The 27555-nt window shown below is 38.2% G+C and overlaps 1 protein-coding gene across 6 annotated transcripts in view; it reads right to left on the bottom strand.

Moving 5' to 3' along the window:
• Positions 1-2922: 2922 nt before the first annotated feature.
• Positions 2923-27555, bottom strand: part of LOC138333490 (kinase suppressor of Ras 1-like) — a 44116-nt gene continuing 19483 nt past the window's right edge. For 3 of the 6 annotated variants that reach the window (XM_069281905.1, XM_069281904.1, XM_069281902.1), the window contains 11 exons: positions 12029-12105; positions 11463-11527; positions 8782-9495; positions 8192-8237; positions 7036-7146; positions 6517-6684; positions 5916-6137; positions 5589-5723; positions 4982-5111; positions 4694-4774; positions 2923-4329 (listed from right to left, as the gene is read on the bottom strand). In XM_069281905.1, the coding sequence (XP_069138006.1) occupies positions 4264-4329; positions 4694-4774; positions 4982-5111; positions 5589-5723; positions 5916-6137; positions 6517-6684; positions 7036-7146; positions 8192-8237; positions 8782-9495; positions 11463-11527; positions 12029-12090 (1800 nt within the window). In that variant the 5' untranslated portion in view covers positions 12091-12105 and the 3' untranslated portion in view covers positions 2923-4263. Of the gene's footprint in view, positions 4330-4693; positions 4775-4981; positions 5112-5588; positions 5724-5915; positions 6138-6516; positions 6685-7035; positions 7147-8191; positions 8238-8781; positions 9496-11462; positions 11528-12028; positions 12106-15096; positions 15231-15427; positions 15555-23074; positions 23295-27555 lie in introns of those variants that run through there. The other 3 variants (XM_069281903.1, XM_069281901.1, XM_069281906.1) reach the window with 3 other exon arrangements.

The following is a 27555-nucleotide window of genomic DNA, read 5'->3' as shown; positions in this document are numbered from 1 at the left end:
AAACCACGATTTCAGTTAAGAATCAAATCGGGATGAAATTAGTTACATTGACAGACAAGACGCCCATGGGCCTTAATGGTCACCTGAGTTCGGATACAGAATGAAACAAAAACACTATATACTTGAAGTCAGTCAGCGATTTTATAAATTTCACTTATTAATCTATGAAGAGCATTTGCTTCCGTCAAACCTGTCAATTCAGAAGAAGATTTTTTGAATTTTTTTGTCATTTCGACCCTGTTTGACCCCGCCCTTCTGGTCCCCACAGGAGAATATTGAAAAAGAAAAGTCTGTTACAACAATTTTAAAAAATCACTCAAACGATATATAAATGATTGTATTATAATTGAATATTAGCGTAATGTGAATCCTTGTAAGAAAGATGATGACTTCATGACTCTCACATAGCTTATTTTCGCTTTCGCACTTGCTCTAGCCTGACTCTCATCTCTCCTCTCACTCCCTTTATCGGTTATTCTATTTTTCTCTAACCTTTCACACTCATCTACAGTAGTCCTATTTGCCACGCGCCCACGACCGTCTTGCTTGACTCCAATTCCTCTCTTTCCTCTAACTCCTACTTCCTGCTTCCCCCTCTCTCTTTTTCTTTTCTTCTGTTCTCTCTCTCTCTCTCGCTGTCTTTTCCCTCTTACCCTCTCTTATTCTAATTTTTTTTTCTCCCCTTCCCCCTCTCGCTTTATTTTCTCTCATTCTCTCTCTGTATTTCTCTCTATCTTTCTGTATTTTCTCTCCACCCCCCTCTCTCTCTATGATGCTCTTTACTCTCATTCCCCTCATCTCTATCTCGCTTCTCTCTTTCTCTCTATCTCTGTCCTTCTCAGATGCTACCTTTTAGAACCAATGAGACTTGTTGTTGTTAAAGATAAATAAAAGATATACATACGCTATATACCATAGTCGCATTGGGACCATATATGCATAGAGAATTACCTTAGTCCTGAGTGCTAAAATAAAAAAAAGAAAAAAAGACATATCTGAGGCTAATAATTCTAACCTTGAGTTTGACTCATTTCCTATGAAAATTGAGCAAATAATGCTCATAAATGTGTTTTTTCTATGTAAACTGAGTAAATTTGACCAGGGGAAAATCTGAGATCACAGGGCAATGAAATTCACAATCTTTGTAAAGGGCCTTATGACCTTTCAATCTATGAAGAGTATCTGGTTCCATCAAATCTGTGAATTCAGAAGAATTTTTGAAATTTTAGCCATTTTGACTACTTTTGGTCCCGCCCCTGGAGGTCGACCAGGACCAATATGGATATGATGTTTCATGTTATCTCTAGATAATAATTCTAACCAAGTTTGACTCACTTCCTATGAAAATTGAGCAAATAGCATCAATGTGTTTTCCTAACAAAAATAAACTTGACCCCATCCCCAAGGGGAAACGTGAGACCCCAGGGTCATCAAATTCACAATTTTTGTAAAAGACCTTAAGACCTTTCCATGTATGAAGAGTATTTGATTCTACAATTTCCAGAATTTCAGAACAAGATTTTTGACGTTTTAGCCTATTTGACCCCTTTTGGCCCCGCCCCTAAGGCTCCTTGGGGTCGGTCATGGAAAATTAATTGTAAACGTAACCCCCTCCCAAACGTGACACCTCAGAGTCATATAATTCACAACTTTACGAAAAGCACTTTTCTATCTATGAAGAGTATTTGACTATATATGACAATATAATCACAATTTTGATTGGCCTTATACCTAAGGAGGTTTGTACAAAATTTCATTGAGATTGCTTCATCAGTTTTGGAGAAGAAGTCGAAAATGTAAATTGTTTACGGACATACCATGCACGACGGACGACAACGGACAATGGCGATTTGAATAGGGCACTTGATACTTGAAACAACAATCGTTTCTATTGAAGTTGGCCGACATTTTTGCGTTATTGCCATCCAGTTAACCAACAACGGGAACTAGTTGCCCTAAAAGAAAAATGTCTGACAACTTCCTTAGAAATGATTGACGATTTACAGGTGCCATCTGCAACCATTTGAACACGAATATTGCTGCTACGGCATCATGTCAAAAGGTTCAAGATGGATTTCACCTAGCTTTTTTGTGTTTCTGTTACGCGGTTTATGACAGGTTCGCATTCGGACATTTGTGATATTATTATCATTTGTTTTAATCTCCTTGAACATACTTAATATTCTAAGTTTAGAAGTAAATTACAAAGCTTCGTTTTAAATGTTATTGCCGTTTATTTATAGCGATCTAATACTTTAACGTATTTACCGGTGTTTCTTTTAGCTAATCCTTCTTGTTTGTTCCTGAATGTTTTGTATATTATCATTTTGTGTTACTTGTATATTCACTTTAGGCCTAGGTTTGGAAGTGAAGAGTTGGACATTTCTCTGCTCCGCACCCGACTATTATAAATTAGTATATAGAAAATTTCATTTTTGGATTATCCTTTTTCAAAGACTACATTAGAACTATTTCTCCAATATACTAGCTGTAGAGCTGTGGAATTTCTAGGAATCTGAAGATGACCGAGAGGCCTATAATTTGTGAAAAAGACATTTATACTGTTTGAGATTTATATATATATTCTCCCTCTGGCGGACTGGTATTTGGAAATAAAAAAAAATGTACACGTATACTTTTGAATTTCAATAATCGTAATGAATATAAGTAATAAACTGTTACCAAATAATAATTGGACATACAGTGGATATGAAGCCCATCTGGAAGAAAGATAAATAGAATGGCGCCCGTCAATATTTATATTTCTGAATATATATAGATAAATATTCATGGCGCCCTAACAGGCGCCATTTATTTATATTTCTTCCGGGTGGGCTTCATATAAACTGTATTTCCAATCTGGTAACAGTTTATTGCTGAAATATACAAGTAAAATAATAAAGAAAACATTACTAAACGCCGCAGAATTCTGTTCATCTTTAATCATTTTTTTGTTTGTTTTGCATTTAATATTGTGAACAAAGTGAACCTTCAAAATCAGAAAATCCATGCTAATATCACAGTCTCTAATGTAGGCTACTGCCTATCACGATACACCATGCATTATCTTAACAAAATATTTCTAGTTCCGTAACTAGAACCAATACTCTCGTGAACACATATATTATGTATCTCCCTTGTTTTTCGTTTCCAACCTTGACTAACGTGTAAGTAACTAGGGTTTCGTTCTTGTTTCATCACACATTGATTGGCCTTCCTTGTTTATACACATCATTTTCGTAAATTGTTTATTTCTCCTACTCCTGAATACATGCGACATGCCTAAATAAAATTAAGCTTGTGAAAATATGACAAAATTTTTTAAATAACCGTAAATATCGCAAAACAAGACCAAGAGAGGATTCGTAGAGGGGACCACAACAGAAACTGTTGTACTGTATAAATAAATAAATATTAAATATTTTCATTAAATTACAAATGGTTGCAACAGTGGAATATTGATTCAAATGATATTAAATATTTTAGTTTTTCTTACATATACGCTTCAAGAAATAGCCATGTAAATGGTCACATTTGCGTTCTGAACTGGAACAAACGATAATCTATGATTTTTAATGTTTCAAAAGGCACGTGCCTGTTTCATAAGTATATATTCACGAGAAAAAAAAATAGAAAAGAAATATATTTATCACGCTTGGATCCAGGTCTTTAGCGTCGTCAACACTAAAGGGTGTAACAAACTCAGAAACTTAAATTATTTTACTTTATAGCATAGCAGTTCTTCCTTTTAGATTTTTAATTCAAAATACGCCATCCTAAATATCTTTCTTGCAAATATGTAAAGAATAACAAAGTTATTTTGAAATATTCCATCATTTGGGATTACCAAATATAGCCGGTATCTGTAGTCAAGAAAACCCACATTACCAATATAATTTTAGGACCAGAATTATTAACATTGATCAACAAGGATAAATACAAAATGTTAATAAGAAAAAAAAAGTAACAATATCGAAAAAGTGTCGAAATCACAAGAGCTTAACTAGTATCACAAACAAATAAATGTAATAAACACGAGATCGGATTCAACTTGTAAGAGATCTTTTTGAAACAATTGTTTATAATGCTGGCAGAGAGAACGTCGTCTCGTTCATAAAAACACACCATAATGGACATACGTGGAGCGTATAACTATACAAATCCGGGCACAATATCAATGCACATAAATCGATGACGTCCACTCATAAAGTACACACGTAGTGCACAATCAGTAGTCATATTTTGTGCGTTTGACTTGAACCTTTAAAACAAAGACGCTCTGTTCAAGTTTTCTGGATGAGATATACTGTGCTGTTTATGCAAGGAGACCTGCAAAAAGAACCAAAAGTAAACAATGAAATAAATTTGATAAATATTCACATTGAAATATGAATTATGTGTCACCTAATGTTTAAAAACCTTATCAGTTAAAGCTAGATCAATGAAATTTTTAATTTCTCTTCGAATTTACATCGTTTCTATAGAGACGGACGTTAGTGTGTTCGTTAATATGATTACAGTTGTGTATTTGTGCAGCATAGGGCAATATTTCTTCAAAGAAAAATTACAATAAGGTAGTCAATCTGGTTAATTTATTCTAGAAAATGATCAATTGTTATTTCATTTGTATGGTTTTTATTAACAGTAGTGTTTCATTACAAACTGAGATTTGAACTAATAGGGAAAATCTTACATTCCGATGAAGTTCTCGGCTAATTTCAGCAAACGTCGGCCTCTTCTTGGGATCATGTGACCAACTAACATCGATTAAATGCTGAAATACGTAAATTAACCATTGTGAAATTCAAAGATTTGAATTAAAATCAAATATCTTTGTTATCTAAGTATTATTAGTTTTGTCAGGATTGCCACTGGAAAAAAAATTCTTTTGATATCGGAAAAGTTTCGAACCAATCGACAAATTGCGTACCATACTTTGCATATGACCTTGAACTTTTATTTTATATGACTTAGATCTTACCGTTAAAACTCTAGTAGCGTTGACCTTGGCCAGCGATTGTTTCTGATTGGCACATGTTTTCCATATGATAGTTTCCGGTTGTAAGCCGTAATATGGGTACTGTCCGGTCATCAGCTCATACATCAATGTCCTGTCAACAAAAAGAGTCGAGTTTAGGATAGTACAACATGTTTCTTTTTACTACATTGCATTTTGGTGAAGTCGATGCCAATTTAACAGACGTTTGTGATCTTAAACTGAATGTATGACATCCGCAAGTGCTGGACCCCGGACTGAACACCTTACTGGACATGGGTATTATTACATGTCGACTTAATGTCAGGAACAATGCCATGCGGTTAGTTGGCACGACTATATGGTTTTTTTCTCTTTATTTCAACAAATTTGATTAAGATGTTACATTTAAAAAGATTGAATAGCAACAAAGCCAACAAATGTATATAATTTCTTTCGTTAGACTACGGTGTACATTGTTAGTGTTCATTTGAGATGTAAATAGATTTTTAAAAAAATTAACCTACCAATGATATACTGGTTTGAAATATTTATATTCTCACTGCATTTAATGGCATATCTTTCATATTCGACTGATCATGTATTGACTTACCCGAAAGCGTACACATCTGTATGAACACTATAGTCAACTGTCGCTATAAGTCGAGGAGGGACCACTCTCATACTGGATAATACTTCCGGTGCAATGTAGGTCAACTGTCCACGTGGCACGCAAGCGTACTGGGATCTTTAAAATCAGAAACAAAGACATGTTTTGTATTTAAAACCATTCAAATAAGTTTCGAAACCATTTGAAAAGAGATAAAAACTCATGCATTCTTTAAGCTGAAATATTGAACATATCACCTTTCGGATTTCACCAAACTGGTTTCAAAAGCTATCTGCCTTGTGAAAATGAGGGATAATATAATCATCTTACCTTTCTGAATTTTTATCAGCTATCCCATAATCCATCACACTGACACGTGCCTTAGGACACATGAAGACGTTGCGCGTGCTCAAACATCGTACCACTATTCCTTTGGCGTGAAGATATCCAACCCCGTGCGCCACCTGTCGGAGACACTGTATCCTATTCTGTAAATTTATTTTCTCTTTCCGCCTATGTATTTGATCATACAACGACACTCCATCTTGAACACTGTAAACACAAAAACGAAGGTCGATAACAGAAATTTCCAGTTGGTATGGAAAGTGTAAGTATTGTTATAAACTCTGCTTCTGACATATTAAGGAATTTACTAATCATTTCATGTCCATTGGTTGGCCATCTAGTGATAACAGGGAATCGGGGATCGTCTACGCAAATATGTGATCCCAAAACCACGTCTATAAACACAACGATATGTCCAAAATACCGACTGTATATTTAATAGTGTATCATGCAATGTGCCATTCTGATCTATTAAGAGTTACTCCTCAAATCCAGTAAAGACCCGTGTATGTCTAGATGGTTACATGTGTTTTTCTAGTTGCAAGTTTTTGCTGCTCGAATTGATTTTTGCTTTGTTGTATCGTACCTTAGCACTACAGCAAAATGATTTGGATCCACGCATGCACCCATAAAAAGGGCAATATTTTCATGTCGAACTCTGTGGAGCTTGGTCACCATGCTCCAGAAATCACGTGATTCTTCTTTCTTCAGCATGCCAAAATGATGTATATTTACATTTCCATGCCAACGTCCACTGTTAAAGAAATAAAATTCACTCAAAAATGAAAAGAAAAAATGCTACACTTGTATATTTCTCGAATACAAAATGTTATTGCATTTAGGACTTGTTTAATAGATATAGCCGATGTCATTTAAGGATAGTGGTATTAGAAATAAACAGAAAAAGGACCTAGAGTACAACAATCGACCTACAGTACCAGAACATGTCTTAGCCAACACAATTAATTGTTTATTTGATACACGACAATTTTACCTTAAATTATCCATCACTCATGCGAAATTCTATGAGTGTAAGTCACGACTAATTATAAATAGTATTAACAAGGTAATAATGGATATACATTTAGTCCTTTGTGATAGTTACCTATATATAGAACACGACCGTCCAGCTTTGAGGAGCTCTTCGTGTTCTAAATCCTTATATGGAATTAGAAATTCACCGGCGTTGCCATGGAGACTCTCCGAACAGGACAACCTGCAATGTGCAAACGAAATATTTAAAGTAACTGCCAAATTAGAGTTGTCAAGCAAGCGTTTGAGATCATAGCCTCCGTCAGAATGTCAACAATATGGGACAACCTGTCAGATCATGTCGTAACAGCAAAATCACTCAACACCTTCAATAACAGACTGGATAACTATGGGAACGAGCAGGAAATCAAATGAAACAATTTCAAATCCACTAAAGAGGATCCTCATGGAACCTGTGCTGGGAAAAATGATTGAGTAACATTAAATAAAGCAGTCCTCCACCTTGCATTGTCATTTACAAATATCTTATTAAAATGTTTTGAAATGTAACTACTAAACTAGTTTGATAATTGTGTGGTGTCACAAACGTTATTAACTTACCGTTTATATTACGCTTATTATCACTCCCTGGACAATTTTAAAAAGATAAATTTTAATTTCCATAACGCTGTCGTTCCCTGCCTCACTCTAATTATACCGCACCATGTGGCAAACAGCGAAAGGAGCCGTCATTGTTAACATAGAGTTACACATGAAATCTTGCGTTTTTTGCAACTTCATTTAGACCAAAAATATTGACGTCAATAAGTATTATTGAAAAACTTTTATTAATTTGTTTCGGAAACGTAGTAGTTCCTGCAGTTCGTCGATTTTTTTTATGTCATCATTTGCCTTTCTCGTCGCATCTGATTTATGCAGGAAGTGGATGTATTTTTTCAAAGTAGACATTCATCGATTATTAAGAATAATATTATATTAATTTTACCGCTTTAATAGAATCTAGTCGGAATCAAGGTCGTTGTACCTGGTGTCATTGACTAGGTTTTGACTTTCATAGCGGTTAATGACCGTGCGATGTTACAATGGAAATAGATGTACTGTAATATTTGAAAGAGAAAGCATTGACCTATGGGTGTTTGTATTGTTTAATATGAATAGAAGAAGATCAGGGTATCTCTAATACAATCCATGGATTAAATGATTCTATGAGGTTCCACCACAAATGCTTCAACAAACCCGGTCCTCTTACATAGCTAGAATTGCCTTACCTTGTTCCTAAACGACCGTCATCTTCAAACACGGAATCAAGGTCCTCTGTAAAAAAAAGAACATAGTCCACTTAAGAATTGGGTACAATGTAACATCCGGGCTTCTAAAAATGGATATCAATAGCAGTTAAATTTCTTCGTTAGACACAGCTGAAGGAAATGAGTTCCCTCTTTATAGATAAAGCTCTTTGTTTTTATTGTAATTATGATTGTGTATGACATATGAATGTGACATTAAAATTGAAAATAGAAAAAAGAATTAAAAGCCATCCCCCACCCGACTTTTTGTTTACGACCAAAATAGAAAAACTTCAATATTAGGGACGTGTTGAAGAATTCGTTGTTTAGTAATAACATTTTTGTTATAATTCCTGATAGTTGCTCAATATTTTATTTTTATTTTCAACATTAATTGAGGCATTTTGTACTGTATATTCAGACACTCGAAGGCGCAACAAACAGATGATGATGACATTGAGGACTCACAAATCCACCAGTAGCAATGTCATTTCAAAGAATTGTACAAAATATCCACCTATAGTCAAATTCAATTATTATTGTTTCATTTATTTTTTAGATAATAAACTCACCTTCGGTCATCTGTTGACGTTTTCGTGACATCGGCCACGTGCCGAAAAACTCGGCAGTCGGAACCTCGTTCTGAGATTCCGTGTGGCGCGATGTGCTATGAGACTTGCCACCTGGACAGCTAGTTGTGATTGTCAATGGCAGCCGCTTGTCTTCCGGTTCCGTCACCTGGAGAAACTGCTTGCGTTTAAATTTGTTTTTCTCATTCTGATTTGGGCTACCGGAAGTTGCTGAAGAAGGCACATTCAAAGACTGTTTTGTGGTACAGTTTAATTTTGATTCGCTCACATCTTTAAAATCATCGGAAAAATCCGATTTATTCCGGATATAAACATAATTGGGATCCTCCGAATCGGATATATATGTACTAATCCCTCCAGATCGATACAGTCCAATTCTGTTCTGGAGCGGACCACTCGAGTCTGAATCATATTCGGACAGTCCTGAGTCCGTGGTAGCGTCACTAATATAACGCTTGGATCGCCTTAGAGACCCCGTCCGGAAAGGACCATCAAATGTTTCGTGTACTTTCCATTTGGAATTCAACCATATCCGAAATCTCTGGAATATCGAGGAAACAGCTGTGTCGACATTTTGAACATTTCTCCGAGAACCTCTTCGTTTGAAAGATCTGCATCTCTCAGCATGGCGACAGGTACACTGCCGACTGTACACACACTCGTTAGCTTGTAGAACTTTAGTCCAATGTTCCTCAACTGTCAAATAAAATCATATATAATTTATAGAGTATGCCATATTATTTTGGTATCAATAAACTTACAGATAAGGCTACAAAAGATCAGCCAGAGCGGCGAAACTATAAATTCCATCATGGCGGCGTACAATGTAGCGTAATCGATACGGATAACCGCACACAAAATCATTTTTAATGATAAAGTATCGTAATATTTGTTTCGTCTATTAAAAATTAAGTCCTTTAAACAGCTAGACTTATTTCAGGATGACAAAAAAAATGCATGCGTTGTATGCTTGTGTTTTTTTTTTTTTTTTTTTTTTTTTTTTGATATGTTTGTGATGAGATGTCGGATTATCTCAATCGACGCGGATATAAACACACAGCAAATTAATGATATAGGCGTGGAGCATCTGCATCAAGTTTAATAAGGATAGTGTTTTATTCCCCCAACATTTGAGCTTTAAGGTGTATGTGTCATAACTGTGTTAAAAAGTCCATATGCCATTTTGTCTTCACTAATCTATTGAAACACATTATACGAATTAAGCTGTGAAAATCCTTCAAATGGACGAAAAACATATATGATGCCTTACAAAAATTATTTGCAACACATTATGTATACACTATAAAATTCTTTTTATGCTTTATGTATGTTGAGATGAAAATATACCTGTAGAATTTACCTTTAAATTACTAATAACATGGTAAAAGTGAAGTGAACATGTAGACCTAAACTTGGCTTTGTGGTCCAACCGTATGTAATGCTTTTTAGCAGTACTGCCAAAACCATTTTTAGCTCTTATTTATACACATTTGTATTTGTAAAATCAAAACCTATACATTTGTAAGTATTGTAATTCCCATATTGATGGCAACTTTTAGTGGTGAAAAACATACCTAAAGCCCTTCTTGATTCGTGAATATGAAAATTACGGCACATATAACTTTAACATCGCACTATGACGAAATGTTTCAGTTTCAAAACATAAAATAACTACCGATAATTTAACATAATCTCAATTTCCTGATAGTATAGCATTGTAGCACTAGATAAGTCATTGTGTTGGTCGACATGCATCAAGTTTTTATTAGAGAAACGGAAAAGTCCGCATTTGAATATTTGTATCCTTTTACGCCAAACGGAAAAGTCCGCATTTGAATATTTGTATCCTTTTACGCCAAGGGCATCATTGTGTTGTTCAGCAACAACTCAACAATTCAAAATACCCTCTTAGATGAAGATATACACAACAAATGTTAACTAATGTTTAATGTATTGTCTGAGAATAATTCAGAACACTATATAAAAACGTTTCACATACATATATCTACATATGAAATATCACTACAAAGTCTTATCCACACACTTTTTTTGTATAATCAATGTATGTGAATGTTTATGGGGTGTGTTGATTGGTATCTCCAGTGGCATGCTTCAATGATATAGCACTAGAGTTAAAAAAAAACACAACACCAACATACCGCATTCTCCCAAAACACGCACCTCGCACTCCACACACACACAAGATACAACATACATGTGAGGCCGTCCTTAAATGACCCTGGCTGTTAATAGGACTTAATAAACCAAACCAAATCATTGTGTTTCTTAGTAAATCTGTTTTGTGCCCCGTTTTACCAATTTATAAAGATGATATGATTTGCGCATCCGTGTGAAATAACAGAATTATGGAGTTTCAGACATTGATAAAGAGATATATGTGTACATAAAATATGGGTTCAAGTACAAATGTATGGTGTGCATAAAAAAATCTCCTAAAATCTTGCCATATCAAATAATTTTATACTGTAAGATATACATGAAATCCAGGCGAAAATCACCAGTGACAACTTTGCCTTTTCTTTTCTTGTATTTCAACATTTGGTAAAGATATAAATCTATACTGGCTATACTGACACTGGTACATAGACTTCGCATATTTTTTTTATATAATCGAAATTTACTGTGATTCTGAGAATACTCACCAACTCTGGTTCCCTTTAGGGAGTTCCGGTGTCGTAAAGGTCGATGGTCCGATCGTTTGGAGTCCCTGAATATGAAAAACACGCCCATCATGATATTAAATACTAATCAACATGTCCGGACATTTTGTAATCCTTTGTCTCCTTCACTATGATGTCCTCTTCCACAAAACACATCTCATATCTACGTAAGTATTAAAGTTTGTCACGACATCTTCAATGCTCCTTCAAAGTGGTATAGGTAATAAGGCTATGTATTTATGTATACAAGTTAATTTTCACTTCAGCGAACGTCAGTCGTCAAGCTACTAAAGAAAACTGCGATTTAATAATTAGCGTCCTCAGATCTAAACTTATCGCCTTTTATATGTGGTTGGTCACACTTTTGTAACCGTATGAGGAAAACTTGACTACTGATCTCTGCTGTAAAAGCTTCTTATCTTTATATTAATTGTTATAACCATACATTAATATACCTTTCTTTAATGAGTACTTACCTGTAACTTATTAATATAACCGTCTACTCTATAACGAGTACTTACCTGTAGGTGCCAATTAGTGGTACTTACCTGCGCTTACACGCGGGACAATCGACGTTGTCGGTGACAGTCTCACTTTCGGAGTAGTTCATTGAGGATCACTAATCCTGAAAAAACAAACAGAGTATACATGTCATTGTGTTGTTAGAAGTAAGAAATAAAACAGTAAATACATGTTAATTGTTTGTTCTAATGCGTGTACTTTTTATATTTATCTATTTACTTCCGTCTCAAACTCTATATGCCGTAAAAGTAAAATGCATCCGAATAAAACAATTATATGAAAATGTACATGTATTATAAACCATCCCCGTAGATCACATAATTTCAATAATATAGATTAATATTTTATCTGAATATATGTTAAAAGGCACATATGCAGAAGTATGACCTTAACGATGAAACAATTTTCTTTCATTCTTTTTCATTTTTTCCATAACAACCATTCTATTGACAAATATTGTCTTGCAATTTTATTATAAGCCATAACTTGGAGTCACATTAAATAAGTACATTGTCTAATTATCCAAGGATTCTACTGTTTATTAACTATGGAATTCTGTATTATCTGCTTTCGTATTGCTTACCACAACTTTGATAAATCTAATAACTTATTTTTTTTTAGCTTGACGGGAGAATGACAGGTAGAAATGAAAGTATTATTTTTATGGTAATGGGGAAAAAACCCTGATCGTAGCGTGACGGATGAGGAGGATTCTTTGAGGTCGATCAGTTGCAAGCTGGGGAGGTTGCGTTTGAGCCGGAGGCTATCGGAAAGCAATACGAGATTACTTTCCTATCTTTCCAACATTCTCTTTTACGGTTCGATAAACGGAAAGAAAAATCAAATTGGCCTATAGGACCACTCTATCCATCTACCGTTCAGCTTTATTTTGATTATAGATTCATTAGATTGTAATTCACACTGGCTGTTAAGAGGACGTTAAATTCATGTAGCTATATACACGAAAGTATTTTTTTTTATTTCAGGGACTCTATAGATTGGACAACCCGAAAGGTCACCAGAAGATTGGACAACCCGAAAGGTCACCAGAACATGACCTATAAAGGGATGTTATCAGAAGGATTCGATTTAGGCATGTTTACATGTACTACATTATGTAAACTATGTAAATTGGTAAAAGGAACACGATGTTGACCTCTCATTTATACTTTGTATAGTATCCACTAGTTCAAATATGACTAGAAAAAACATAAAGCCACGATGATAGTACACCATTATGTCACCGGAAAAAAATCTGTACCTGGATTTTACTTCCTAGTGAACAGAAGACCTTAGTTGAACCACAGGCTTTAAGCTCTATAAATATACGATGTGTAATACTCTGTCACAGAGGTGTATAAAGCCAAATGTCAGTGGTTGAACTCTAAAAGTTTAGGTTTCATTTACCACACAAGAACCGACAAAACAAGATAGGTGTGATTTCTCCGGAAAATGTTTGTTTGTTCACAGGTATTATACCACAAAAGTAAGACTAGAATAGCCACAGAAAAGGAAGGTGGGAGTGTGAGATACAGTAAGCATGTAAAGATGTCTTCAAGACCTCCCCGAAGATGTACATACGGGCTTTTTACCTTTGTCGTCAACTCCTACGATAAACGTTGAGAGGGTCAACGATGAAGAAAATAACCAAATCTGGACTCTTCAGGTCACAACATTTCCGAAATAAATTTATTTATCGTCATAATATCTATATTTATAGCATAAGACCAAATATTAAATCACCAAAAAATGTACGAATCATATGTTTAAATCTATAAGTTCACAATTTAGTTTCATTTCGGCATTTTGCGAGTCTGCAAAATTATCCGAGATATTCAGCATTTATATTTTTTAGAAATATAAACCGCTTCGGTTAAGGTATGTTTAGCAGTCAGTAGCCTAACTGTTAAGATTTTAGGAGATGGAGCCATCATAGTTTGGTGTCTGTATAATGTTATCGAGGCCACGAGGACTTGTCTCTCTCATCCTTGAGTTTTCAGGATTTCAAGAGTTTTATTGATTCATTCATGAAAATGTGTTAAATGAGGACATAATGGTATATGAAGAAATATACATGATAAGATGGACACACAATGTACAGTCAGACGAGTATTATAAGACTCTTTCATATGTGGATATGAAGGATAGGGATATTCTACCCGAGGGTCACAAAATGTAGTAAAACCCGAGGCTTGCCGAGGGTTTTGCAACATTTTGTGATCCCGAGGGTAGAATATCCCTATCCTTCATATCCACTTATGAAAGAGTATTTTTCTTTCATACCTCGACGTTTTATTACAATTTAACAGCTATAATATTCCGTCATTTTGAAATAAATTAGAAGAAATCCACGACTGGAAGTCAATTTTCCATATATGAAAAATTTCGTGATAATATCAACACAAATTCCGTTGTTTGCATCTTTTATAGTATAACCAGTCATATTTGTGGAAAAAAAAGTTAAAATTTTACCGAGGAAATAGAGATTTTGTTGACGCCGTGACGTCACGAGGCTTTATAATATCGCATGGGTAGCCATGCAAGGCTAGTATACAGTCTCAGGCGACATGAGTGTATTGCTCTAGACCAGCCAGTATTACACCCGTAGGTATGAAAGAATATATTATAGTGTTCAAGCAGAATGTATACAGGGGTTAACTTCGACATTCTAACCCGTGGATATCCGAATTTCCTCTGACCCTCTCCAAGTTTAAGTTTCTCCTCCGACCCTAATGCCAAACTTCGACATTGATACCATAACAAGCAGATTTATGGAACACAGCTACATGTAGTTTTATCTGACAGTCACACAGATATAGACAACAGACTCAAACATTCTGAATATCAACCCTAGATAATACATAAACTTTATTGGTTTTACATCGAATGTGAAGCAAGATATATAACTTATACAAATCACTTTCGGTGGCCCGGATGTGCGCGCAAGGGGTCTTAGACTGGAAGGAAACCGGAGTGTCTGGACAAAAACCCACGCGATCGGTCAGGTACACGTTCCCATTGACCTTTCCACGTCAGTCTTCGGGGGTGGGGGATGTCCAACCCCGGTAGGCTATATGAACGGCTAGTGACTTACCACTATTTTTGTAGATTATAATCCGAGTATCCTCTGACCTTGACACCAGACATATACAGTCTGGTACTCTTTCCTCTTGTTCATCAACTGACTAACAGCTGATGACATGGATTATACTGTATATACATGTACACTCATATCAATGACTGCATATACAAATGTACATACATGTATAAGTAGTTGAACCAGCAACAAAAAGATACAATGGATATCTAAAAATGTCGAGACAGTAGTTTTTATAACTGATAGAAATACATATAAGTGGCATCCCATAATCTACCATTTATGAACAAATAGGGAATGAAGAAACATAAAGGAATATGCATTTTACCTGGACGATGTACAATGTTCTCAATCGCATATCTGTGGTATCTGCTTTATCTAATAATAGGGATTATTTATACCTGTATTAACACAGGTAAAACCGGCTTCTATTTTCCTTGTTTACGTCAGCAGGTTATAAGATAACACTGAACTATAAATAGAACGCCCCTTCTTTATGAATGCTAATTCACATAATGCTGTACAATGATATACTACCTGATCGTATACTTCCCTACAAACACCTAGAACTTTTCTGTTAGAAAGATTACATATAGTGGTTAAGATACCAGACACATCTCTGGGTCAAGAGCCCGCATGGGAATTTTAAAAATGAATTTAACTGAATGGGACGGTTATTTTTTTGGGATACTCCGGCTTTCCCCAACCCCTAAACCTGGGGCGTCCTCAATGGTATGAGATTACGTAAAACATATTACATATGTAATCCTTATGCCTATATCGCAACTCTGAATTCGACTTCTTCTTTCTTTCTTTTGTTTCTTTTTATCCCTCATTTTTTAAACAAATTAAATATTCATGTCTGGTATTGGGGCACAGACAGATCAACTCGGACCTTCATCGCACCACTCCAAAAATCATGCCCAGCCTCCAGTCGTATATTCTTTCTAAACTAGTCGAGAGAAAAAGCATCAAAGTAAAACCCAAAATGAAATATCAAGGACAAATCGAATGGAATATAGAACATATATTTGTTTAAGATATACACTAAAGGGAAATCAAACAGTCACTCTAGTCAAATCATGAAACAAATTCGCCCTGCTAAGCATTGGGTTTTTTTGTAACTTAATTGGAAAAACAGAAAAAAACATCGAACAACAAATACCAAATTGAATGATGTCGATGTTTGAATGGACATCTGACTTCAACTTCATTATCCTAAAACCCGTTCACTGCTACCACTGAAGAGACACGTCTCAAAACTAGCACTTAAATAATTTAGAGTAGTCATGCGTACTGTTAAGGATGCTCCACCGCCGACAGAGCATGAATGATATTCATTATTTTACAATAATTGGTCTTCAATCGCATGTATGTATGTCTAATTAACACAAAAATAATAGATATATTTTCATTTTGCCTTTGGTGCATGCGCAATCAGTACTTCATTCCATATACAGTGTAGGATATAGTGTGTCGGAATTTTTTCGGGATGCAATTAATTATTTTGTATATTTTTAACTTGACGTAGAATTAAAAGTTCAAACTTTTCAATGGTGGTAATGCTGTAAAGTAAGTCATTTTTGTAACTGAAGAAAATACTAAATCGTCTGCTCCTGTTTTTGATAGTGAAAAAATACTATTTGTCGGCGGTAGAGCATCTTTAATTTGTACCTAATGTATTCCTAATAAAGTTATATTGAACCTGTACGGATATATATATATATACATTGCATTTGTATGTATCATGATCTCGATTTAGATCACAGGAGCCTGGCACGAATTTTAAGGGTATATATATGTATTGTGCTGCTTAATATTTGTCTACTTTCATTTTCCCGTATTACTGTTCATATCATATTAATCGTGTTCGTTTTGTGAGTCTTGATAAAGGGGCAGATCGCCTCGAAAATTTGACATTTTTTTGTCCACACGGTTGGAATTACTTCTTTGTCCACTATATTATAATACATATAAATGTATATAGTTGGTTTACAGATTCGTGCCAAGTCCCCGTGATTTAGACGTGTATCCTATCCAGTTTCCATTTTCATGTCACACATGTTGATTTGTTCTATCATTAACAGATAAGGATATGGATGGAGTCGCTCTGATTCCTTGTCATAACATTAATTCCAATTAATGTTATCATTATCAAGGATATTTGACTTGTAATTGATCGGACAGGAGTTATATCGAATAGTAAATTATGATAAATAATATACAATGAGGAGAGTGTAAGAACAGTGGTAGACGGGGGATAACTCTCTTAAACAATGTAGAAAGGGTCACAGGGATCTTAGAACTTGTTGAAGTTTATTATATATTTTGGCCTACCATAGTGTCTATAGACCATTTTAGACGTTTTATATTTTATCATATCTGTAGCTTTAGTTTCCCATATCTGTAATTTTAGTTTCCGATTTCTGTAGCTTTAGTTTCCCATATCTGTAACTTTAGTTTCCCATATCTGTAGCTTTAGTTTCCCATATCTGTAACTTTTTCCAGTTTTGTTTCCGATTTCTGTAACTTTATTTTCCCATATCTGTAACTTTAGTTTCCCATATCTGTAGCTTTAGGTTCCCATATCTGTAACTTTATTTTCCCATATCTGTAATTTTAGTTTCCCATATCTGGAGCTTTAGGTTCCCATATCCGTAAATCTATCCATGAATGGCATTTTTTCTCCCACGACGGTTAATAGCGCGTGCCTCGTATCCGGCAGAGTGACTGACATGCTATTTAAGATATTTTATGACGACCCCGGCTATTAACTTATCCTTAATTGGGGTTTGTGTGTTTTATGATGTTATAGGTGACTTTTAGCTCGGACAAAGAATTATATCACGTGGTCATTCCTAAAGAACTTAATCGAAACTTTAAAGCGAGGAAACGAAATCACGACGGAGAGAAAGCGCAAATATGACGAGGGAAAACGTGCGAATTTAAATCTATAATTTACGTTTTCTTGTTACTGCAAAGCATTATGCAGGTGGATTTCCCTCGTTTTTTTATGTTTACGGAAGGTTAAACGCTTCACGGAAATGTATGCGACATTTTACCTCTTCACGATCCACATTATCACCTGTTTTAGCGTTTTCGCCGTAGACGTTTTGCGAGATTCTTTTCCTGTTATGTAAATGTTGTATAGTTAATTCTGAACATTTTCCCCATACGATCGACCTGACATTGCATTAGGGTTGTATCTATCGGATCTAGGATGATGGATGATAGAGGTTTATGGCCATAGATATTGACTACCAGAATCGATTCCACCATTAGTACCGTCTATGTTATGTATTTGTATGACTGTATCCTGAGGTGCAGATTGTTTACGTGAACTAAAATGTAGATATAACACGGATAAGTTTATTGATTTATTCTATTGTTTATGTCTATTATGGCTTGTAAACATGTTATGAATAATTTGGGTCTTTTAGGCGATTTACTAGTTCATTTAGCTCGATTTACAATGTACCAAACGCCCGAGCTTCGTCTTGAATTCCCAGATTTGTTCCGTTCCTTCGAATGAGACTGTGGTATAGGGATACTCTGTTATAATGAAATAGCTATATCTACCTCTACTAAACCGACCTGACCAATACATCACAAGAGAAAAATAATCTTATCATTTTATTCATCACCTTCATAATCAGGATCCACATCATGAACATCATATTTAACATCAGCATATGATCATCGTCATAATCGTCGTTGAGGACGAAACTAGCAGTGAAATCTGATTAAAATACAAACCCTTATGACCCCTCTATTAAATACAGCATCTGTCACATTCTCGTGGTTTTATATCATCCGTATTAGAAAAAAAAACATTTGTTTGCAAATCTTGACATATAATATGGAATTCTTTTTTTGTTACAAAGTAACTGAATGACGTTTCTACTGAACAGAGTATGTACCCTTCTGAGTACCATATAAGTATATGCATGGCACTTTGGTTAAGTTCAGTTGTAAAAGCAATATCAACTAAGGAAATACGTAAAGGAAATAAGTTTTAAAAACCCCAATGAAAATGGAGGATCACATATATAAAATGGTTTAATTTGTTGTTACTAGGCAACCGTCTGAAAACTGGAGCTGACGTCACGACACCATATATAGTATATGTATTTTTTTATCTTTCTACAGACAGGATAGTCTCTCAGGAGACTCAGTAACTTTGTATTTTGTTCGTGACATACTGACCCAAATATTTTAGTACTGGTAACGATAGCAGTGATACAGACTAAATTCCACACTTAATTAAGCTACCAAATTCCAGAATTAAAAGAGGAAGTGTAAGCCATTATGCAAGATAATCCCTACTGTAAAACTAACACTATCCACCAAATTCATCCCAGTAGGCTACAAAAAGACTAGCTTGAGAGAATCTTATCAAGTCTTAAATCTCACGAGAGTACCTAACCGACATTGTGAACTCTGAAATGACGTCATTGTTACTTTGACGACCCAGTGGAGACGTCTCACGAAGAAAATTCGATCATACATTGGTTTTAGTGTTCATTCAACTAGCTGGAATAATCGTGAATGCATTCAGAAACTTGATACACAGAAGACTTTGGATTCCAAAAGAAGACGAGATTTAAATTTTATATAGAAACGCAAATATACGTTACTTGCCATTTTTCCCGACGGCGTTTTAACATAACTTAGACTGGAGTGTTAACAGTTCACTTAAAGGTTTAGGTAACTTTCATTGACGTTTGAATATATTAGTTTGACAATGAAGCAATACGTTTACATAATTGGTCTTGCATTTTCTCCAAAGTGAAACAGGAACTGTACAATATAATTTTGTAACCCTGCAGGTAGGGCGTTAAAATTGTACCCGCCGTCTCTTTTACATGACCGTAAAAGGCGACTAAATTTAGGATCTCATCTTACTCTCTTCTTCCTAACAAACATTATCATTGTAGTGGGACGACTGGTTTGTCCGTTACCAGTATAATGTGACCGGGTGGGCGTGTTGTCTGGTACCTTCGGTGGCATGCTTCAGTGATTTAGTACTATAATTTGGGCAAAAGTTCCACTATATAAGAAGACACAACACGAATATACCACAGTCTCCAAAATTACGCACCTCACACTTAATACACACAAGACACCACATACACGGAAAGCTGTCCGTAAATCACTCAAAAATAAATAAATTAGACCAAACCAAACCGATATTTGATATTGGTCGGTTTTTTCCAAGTACTCCGACTTTCTTCTGTCCCCTAAATTGGACTTGTAGCTGGTAATAGGGCGTTTAACCAACCAAGTTGAAACCTACATGTATGGTGACCGATATCGGTCATGTCGCACTGTCGCATTGGCGATCCTACAACGGTGCCGGGATACTGCCCCACAAACTACAATTCACCATACATACAGACCATTGGTTGGGCATTATTGCTAAATACCTGTGTCGAAAGCCATCCGTGAGTAGATTTGTTGAGAAACTTTTATAAGTTTCATCTATTTAAGACATACTTGTGTTTCTGAGATAGTATCTGAATACTAAAACACTATGTATTTCATTTTGATTTCCTGTCTAAATTGCGATCCGTTGATGTAAATTATATGTATCTATATATCACCATAATATAACGGTGTCGATATCTTCAAAGACAAATGTTCAAAGATCTCAAGTTGTCTTCATCGGCGTAATTTTCCTGACATCATTGACTTCGAGATAACAAGTTTCCATATGTATGATGGGTTTTGTTATCTTATCAATGATTACTAACCAGCCTTCAGATTGGTGTATTCCAATACCGAGACAGAATTCGTTAGCTGACTAATTTGTCCCTCTTAACACAATGGACATAATGATCGGCTGATCGAATGCTGTATTTGACGGTACAAATCAACTGTAAATAGCAGCTGACCTCGACTCATGTGGGCGACAGTTCATGGAATCATTGGGGCTGCTGAAATTGACCGAGACACTATACAGTAAGAGAGAATTATAGTCGGTATCTCGTCTATCATTTGACCGCCATCATCTCTCGAGGTTCATCAAGCTGACAAATCGTGTAATCTGGTGGTACAGAGAGGTCAGACATTATCTGTTGGGTTTTACCCAACTTAACACAACTGTACCCCGAGGTACCAGACACCAGATCTGTTGTCATCACACAGTCACATGATCAATGTCCATACTTTTAACATCACACACTGCGCAATTCTCTAGCTTCATACACCCCGTTTGTCAAATGGTTTTGTTCAGCAAGACACCTATTGATTGTATACAAATGGAATTATTGCATAAGGCATAAACATGTCATATTTCCTATAAGAGTCTAAAGTTTCAAGATTCTGTTTCCATTCCCTCGTTCGGAAGTTCTGATTTCCTCACTCGGATTCGGAAAAACTCCATGAATTAAAACGTAGCTTTTACATTTTTTTTTAAAAACAATACTAACAACAGAAAGTTTCCGGTTAGATGTTTTTCCGGAAAATATTACATTCGACAAACCGGATATTATATACATCAGACACGGTAAAAATTTACATACAGACGAAGTTGACATTGTTGACCGTGTGTACACATGATAATGATATGGAAACTGCAAGGACACTTTGTACGTATTTTTGGTGTACGTAGCCTTTACAACAAATCACACACACACACACATGCACTGTACTTTCCAGCATGACTTTTATGACGCCAATGCCAATTGAATTAAAAGATGTTATCAGATGCTGAAGCGTTGAACATTTTGAAGTAAACGATACCCAAGAGAGTAGGTTGTGACCGTTAGGCCTAACACATACTGCATTACTGGCAGGGCATTTCAAATGTAGTTCAAGGATAACATTATTATGACTCTAAAATTATACTCCTTCATACTCTTTCGCAAAATTAAATGAGTTGTGTTGTTTTGCAACGTCCTATAAACAGTCAGATTTATAAGATACATGGTAGAAAGCTGGAATATCCAAGAAAAACACCGACCACTGGTCAACACCTGGCAACTGCCCCACATGAAATTGAATTACGAAAGGGCCTCAGGTAACAAGTCTGGGCATATAATTTCCCTGAAAATGATTTAAGCATATTAATTATCGGCCACGATGGCCCTGTAAATTTCGTTTTAAATTTCTATTGATCTAACCCCCTTTGTAACACTACACACTAAACAACCTTTAAAATGTATTTGGTTAAATAGTAAATATCGGTCACTACAGGCCTTTTGTACCTGATGTAAGGTTTACATCAGGTAAAGTTTGGCTTTGACACCGCGTTGTGTTTGGCCTTGAAACCAGGTCAGTTTGGCCTAACATTACTTCACTTTTGGACTTAACACAGCCTCAGTTTGGCCTTGACACCGCATCATTTTGGCCTTGGCGCCGCCTCAGTTTGGCCTGGACACCGCCTCACGTTTGGCCCTGACACGCCTCGCATTTGACCTTGACACCGCCTCACATTTGTCATTGACACCGCCTTACATTTGGCCTTGACACCGCCTCATTTGACCTTGACATCGCTTTACTGAGTGCTTTCCCTTGACAGTTTGTCCCCTAGCCGAGACACTATATAGTATATAATTTAGTGACATTTTCTGCTTTGAGTTAAAGCTCAGCATGTAGAAAGGTGACGACTGGTTCGCCCATTGTCAGTTTATTGTTTAGTGTCTCACTTTAAGAAGGAAATGAGACCTGCAGTCTCCCAAAACTACAGCCATTCACAAACACATCACAATGTATATTCAGAAGATGCCATCCCAGCTGTTATCAGGACGCCAAACCGAACTCTGCAGTTTGAAATTGTTATCTTCTCCCTGAAAAAGCTGCCTGATAAATTATATCAATTTCAAACCAATCATAATATTAACATAAAAAGAAATTAAACATTTAAAACTTACTGAGTCATATCTTAGGTTATAACGAGATAGCTATAAACAAATAGCTGAAACAGCTCTTATACAAAACACCAACAGAATGTGTATTAGATACGTGTACCTACCTTGTGATGATAATGTTCATGGAACAATGTATTGCTTCCCAGGGTAAGTAAATATGAAAATTCCTCTAATGTTATATAACACAGTTAATAGGATCATGTCTAGTTAAATATATCCGTATAATTAATAATTCCTCGATCCTCTGGTGAGGGCTGACGAACAAACTATAAACTTTTGTATACAACCATTCTAGCTGTATCCACAAACAGCTGTTCAGCCTGCAGCCCACTCCATAGGACCGACATCATCACTTTCCATCACTCCATAGGACCGATACCATATTGCCGACTCTGTACACCTCTCCCTACGACCGATACCACTACCGACTTTGCACACCACTCCATAGGACCGATAACACTGCAGACTTTGTACACCACTCCATAGGACCGACATCACTCCCGACTCTGAACACCACTCCAAAGGACCGACATCACTGCCGACTCTGTACTCCACTGTATAGGACCGACATCACTGCCGACTCTGTACTCCACTGTATAGGACCGACATCACTGCCGACTCTGTACTCCACTGTATAGGACCAACATCACTGCCGACTCTGTACTTACTCCATAGGACCGACATCACTGCCGACTCTGAACACCACTCCAAAGGACCGACATCACGACTCGTACTCCCGACTCTGGACACATCACTGCCACACTATAGGACCAACATCACTGCCGACTCTGTACACCACTCCATAGGACCGACATCACTGCCGACTCTGTACACCACTCCATAGGACCGACATCACTGCCGACTCTGCGACTCTGTACACCACTCCATAGGACCGACATCACTGCCGACTCTGTACACCACTCCAAAGGACCGACATCACCGCCGACTCTGTACACCACTCCATAGGACCAACATCACTGCCGACTCTGTACACCTCTCCCTACGACCGATATCACTGCCGACTCTGTACACCACTCCATAGGACCGACATCACTGCCGACTCTGTACACCACTCCATAGGACCAACATCACTGCCGAGTCTGTACACCACTCCAATAGGACCGACATCACTGCCGACTCTGTACTACTGTATAGGACCGACATCACTGCCGACTCTGTACACCACTGTATAGGACCGACATCACTGCCGACTCTGTACTCCACTGTATAGGACCGACATCACTGCCGACTCTGTACACCACTCCATAGGACCGACATCATTGCCGACTCTGTACTCCACTGTATAGGACCGACATCAATGCCGACTCTGTACTCCACTGTATAGGACCGACATCACTGCCGACTCTGTACTCCACTGTATAGGACCGACATCACTGCCGACTCTGTACTCCACTGTATAGGACCGACATCACTGCGACTCTGTACTCCACTGTATAGGACCGACATCACTGCCGACTCTGTACTCCACTGTATAGGACCGACATCACTGCCGACTCTGTACTCCACTGTATAGGACCGACATCACTGCCGACTCTGTACTCCACTGTATAGGACCGACATCACTGCCGACTCTGTACTCCACTGTATAGGACCGACATCACTGCCGACTCTGTACTCCACTGTATAGGACCGACATCACTGCCGACTCTGTACTCCACTGTATAGGACCGACATCACTGCCGACTCTGTACTCCACTGTATAGGACCGACATCACTGCCGACTCTGTACTCCACTGTATAGGACCGACATCACTGCCGACTCTGTACTCCACTGTATAGGACCGACATCACTGCCGACTCTGTACTCCACTGTATAGGACCGACATCACTGCCGACTCTGTACCACTTAGGACCGACATCACTGCGACTAGGTACCCTTAAGGACCGACATCATGCCGACTCTGTACTCCACTGTATAGGACCGACATCACTGCCGACTCGTACTCCACTGTATAGGACCGTATCACTGGCCGACTCACTGCCGACTACTACACCACTGTATAGGACCGACATCACTGCCGACTCTGTACTCCACTGTATAGGACCGAAATCACTGCCGACTCTGTACTCCACTGTATAGGACCGACATCACTGCCGACTCTGTACACCACTCCATAGGACCGACATCACTGCCGACTCTGTACTCCACTGTATAGGACCGACATCACTGCCGACTCTGTACTCCACTGTATAGGACCGACATCACTGCCGACTCTGTACTCCACTGTATAGGACCGACATCACTGCCGACTCTGTACTCCACTGTATAGGACCGTCATCACTGCCGACTCTGTACACCACTGTATAGGACCGACATCACTGCCGACTCTGTACTCCACTGTATAGGACCGACATCACTGCCGACTCTGTACTCCACTGTATAGGACCGACATCACTGCCGACTCTGTACTCCACTGTATAGGACCGACATCACTGCCGACTCTGTACTCCACTGTATAGGACCGACATCACTGCCGACTCTGTAATCCACTGTATAGGACCGTCATCATTGCCGACTCTGTAATCCACTGTATAGGACCGACATCACTGCCGACTCTGTACTCCACTGTATAGGACCGACATCACTGCCGACTCTGTACTCCACTGTATAGGACCGACATCACTGCCGACTCTGTACTCCACTGTATAGGACCGACATCACTGCCGACTCTGTACTCCACTGTATAGGACCGACATCACTGCCGACTCTGTACTCCACTGTATAGGACCGACATCACTGCCGACTCTGTACTCCACTGTATAGGACCGACAATCATTGCCGACTCTGTACTCCACTGTATAGGACCGACATCACTGCCGACTCTGTACTCCACTGTATAGGACCGACATCACTGCCGACTCTGTACTCCACTGTATAGGACCGACATCACTGCCGACTCTGTACTCCACTGTATAGGACCGACATCACTGCCGACTCTGTACTCCACTGTATAGGACCGACATCACTGCCGACTCTGTACTCCACTGTATAGGACCGACATCACTGCCGACTCTGTACTCCACTGTATAGGACCGACATCACTGCCGACTCTCTGTACTCCACTGTATAGGACCGACATCACTGCCGACTCTGTACTCCACTGTATAGGACCGACATCACTGCCGACTCTGTACTCCACTGTATAGGACCGACATCACTGCCGACTCTGTACTCCACTGTATAGGACCGACATCACTGCCGACTCTGTACTCCACTGTATAGGACCGACATCACTGCCGACTCTGTACTCCACTGTATAGGACCGACATCACTGCCGACTCTGTACTCCACTGTATAGGACCGACATCACTGCCGACTCTGTACTCCACTGTATAGGACCGACATCACTGCCGACTCTGTACTCCACTGTATAGGACCGACATCACTGCCGACTCTGTACTCCACTGTATAGGACCGACATCACTGCCGACTCTGTACTCCACTGTATAGGACCAACATCACTGCCGACTCTGTACTCCACTGTATAGGACCGACATCACTGCCGACTCTGTACTCCACTGTATAGGACCGACATCACTGCCGACTCTGTACTCCACTGTATAGGACCGAAATCACTGCCGACTCTGTACTCCACTGTATAGGACCGACATCACTGCCGACTCTGTACTCCACTGTATAGGACCGACATCACTGCCGACTCTGTACTCCACTGTATAGGACCGACATCACTGCCGACTCTGTACTCCACTGTATAGGACCGACATCACTGCCGACTCTGTACTCCACTGTATAGGACCGACATCACTGCCGACTCTGTACTCCACTGTATAGGACCGACATCACTGCCGACTCTGTACTCCACTGTATAGGACCGACATCACTGCCGACTCTGTACTCCACTGTATAGGACCGACATCACTGCCGACTCTGTACTCCACTGTATAGGACCGACATCACTGCCGACTCTGTACTCCACTGTATAGGACCGACATCACTGCCGACTCTGTACTCCACTGTATAGGACCGACATCACTGCCGACTCTGTACTCCACTGTATAGGACCGACATCACTGCCGACTCGTATCCACTGTATAGGACCGACATCACTGCCGACTCTGTACTCCACTGTATAGGACCGACATCACTGCCGACTCTGTACTCCACTGTATAGGACCGACATCACTGCCGACTCTGTACACTCCACTGTATAGGACCGACATCACTGCCGACTCTGTACTCACTGTATAGGACCGAACACTGCCGACTCGTAATCCCTGTATAGGACCGACATCACTGCCGACTCTGTACTCCACTGTATAGGACCGACATCACTGCCGACTCTGTACTCCACTGTATAGGACCACATCACTGCCGACTCTGTACTCCACTGTATAGGACCAACATCACTGCCGACTCTGTACTCCACTGTATAGGACCGACATCACTGCCGACTCTGTACTCCACTGTATAGGACCGACATCACTGCCGACTCTGTACTCCACTGTATAGGACCGACATCACTGCCGACTCTGTACTCCACTGTATAGGACCGACATCACTGCCGACTCTGTACTCCACTGTATAGGACCGACATCACTGCCG

This window comes from Argopecten irradians, chromosome 10 (genome assembly GCF_041381155.1).
Source record: "Argopecten irradians isolate NY chromosome 10, Ai_NY, whole genome shotgun sequence".
NCBI classification, from domain to species: Eukaryota; Metazoa; Mollusca; class Bivalvia; order Pectinida; family Pectinidae; genus Argopecten; species Argopecten irradians.
The sequence above is the reverse complement of the archived record's forward strand: the minus strand, read 5'-3'. Positions and strand labels throughout refer to the sequence as shown.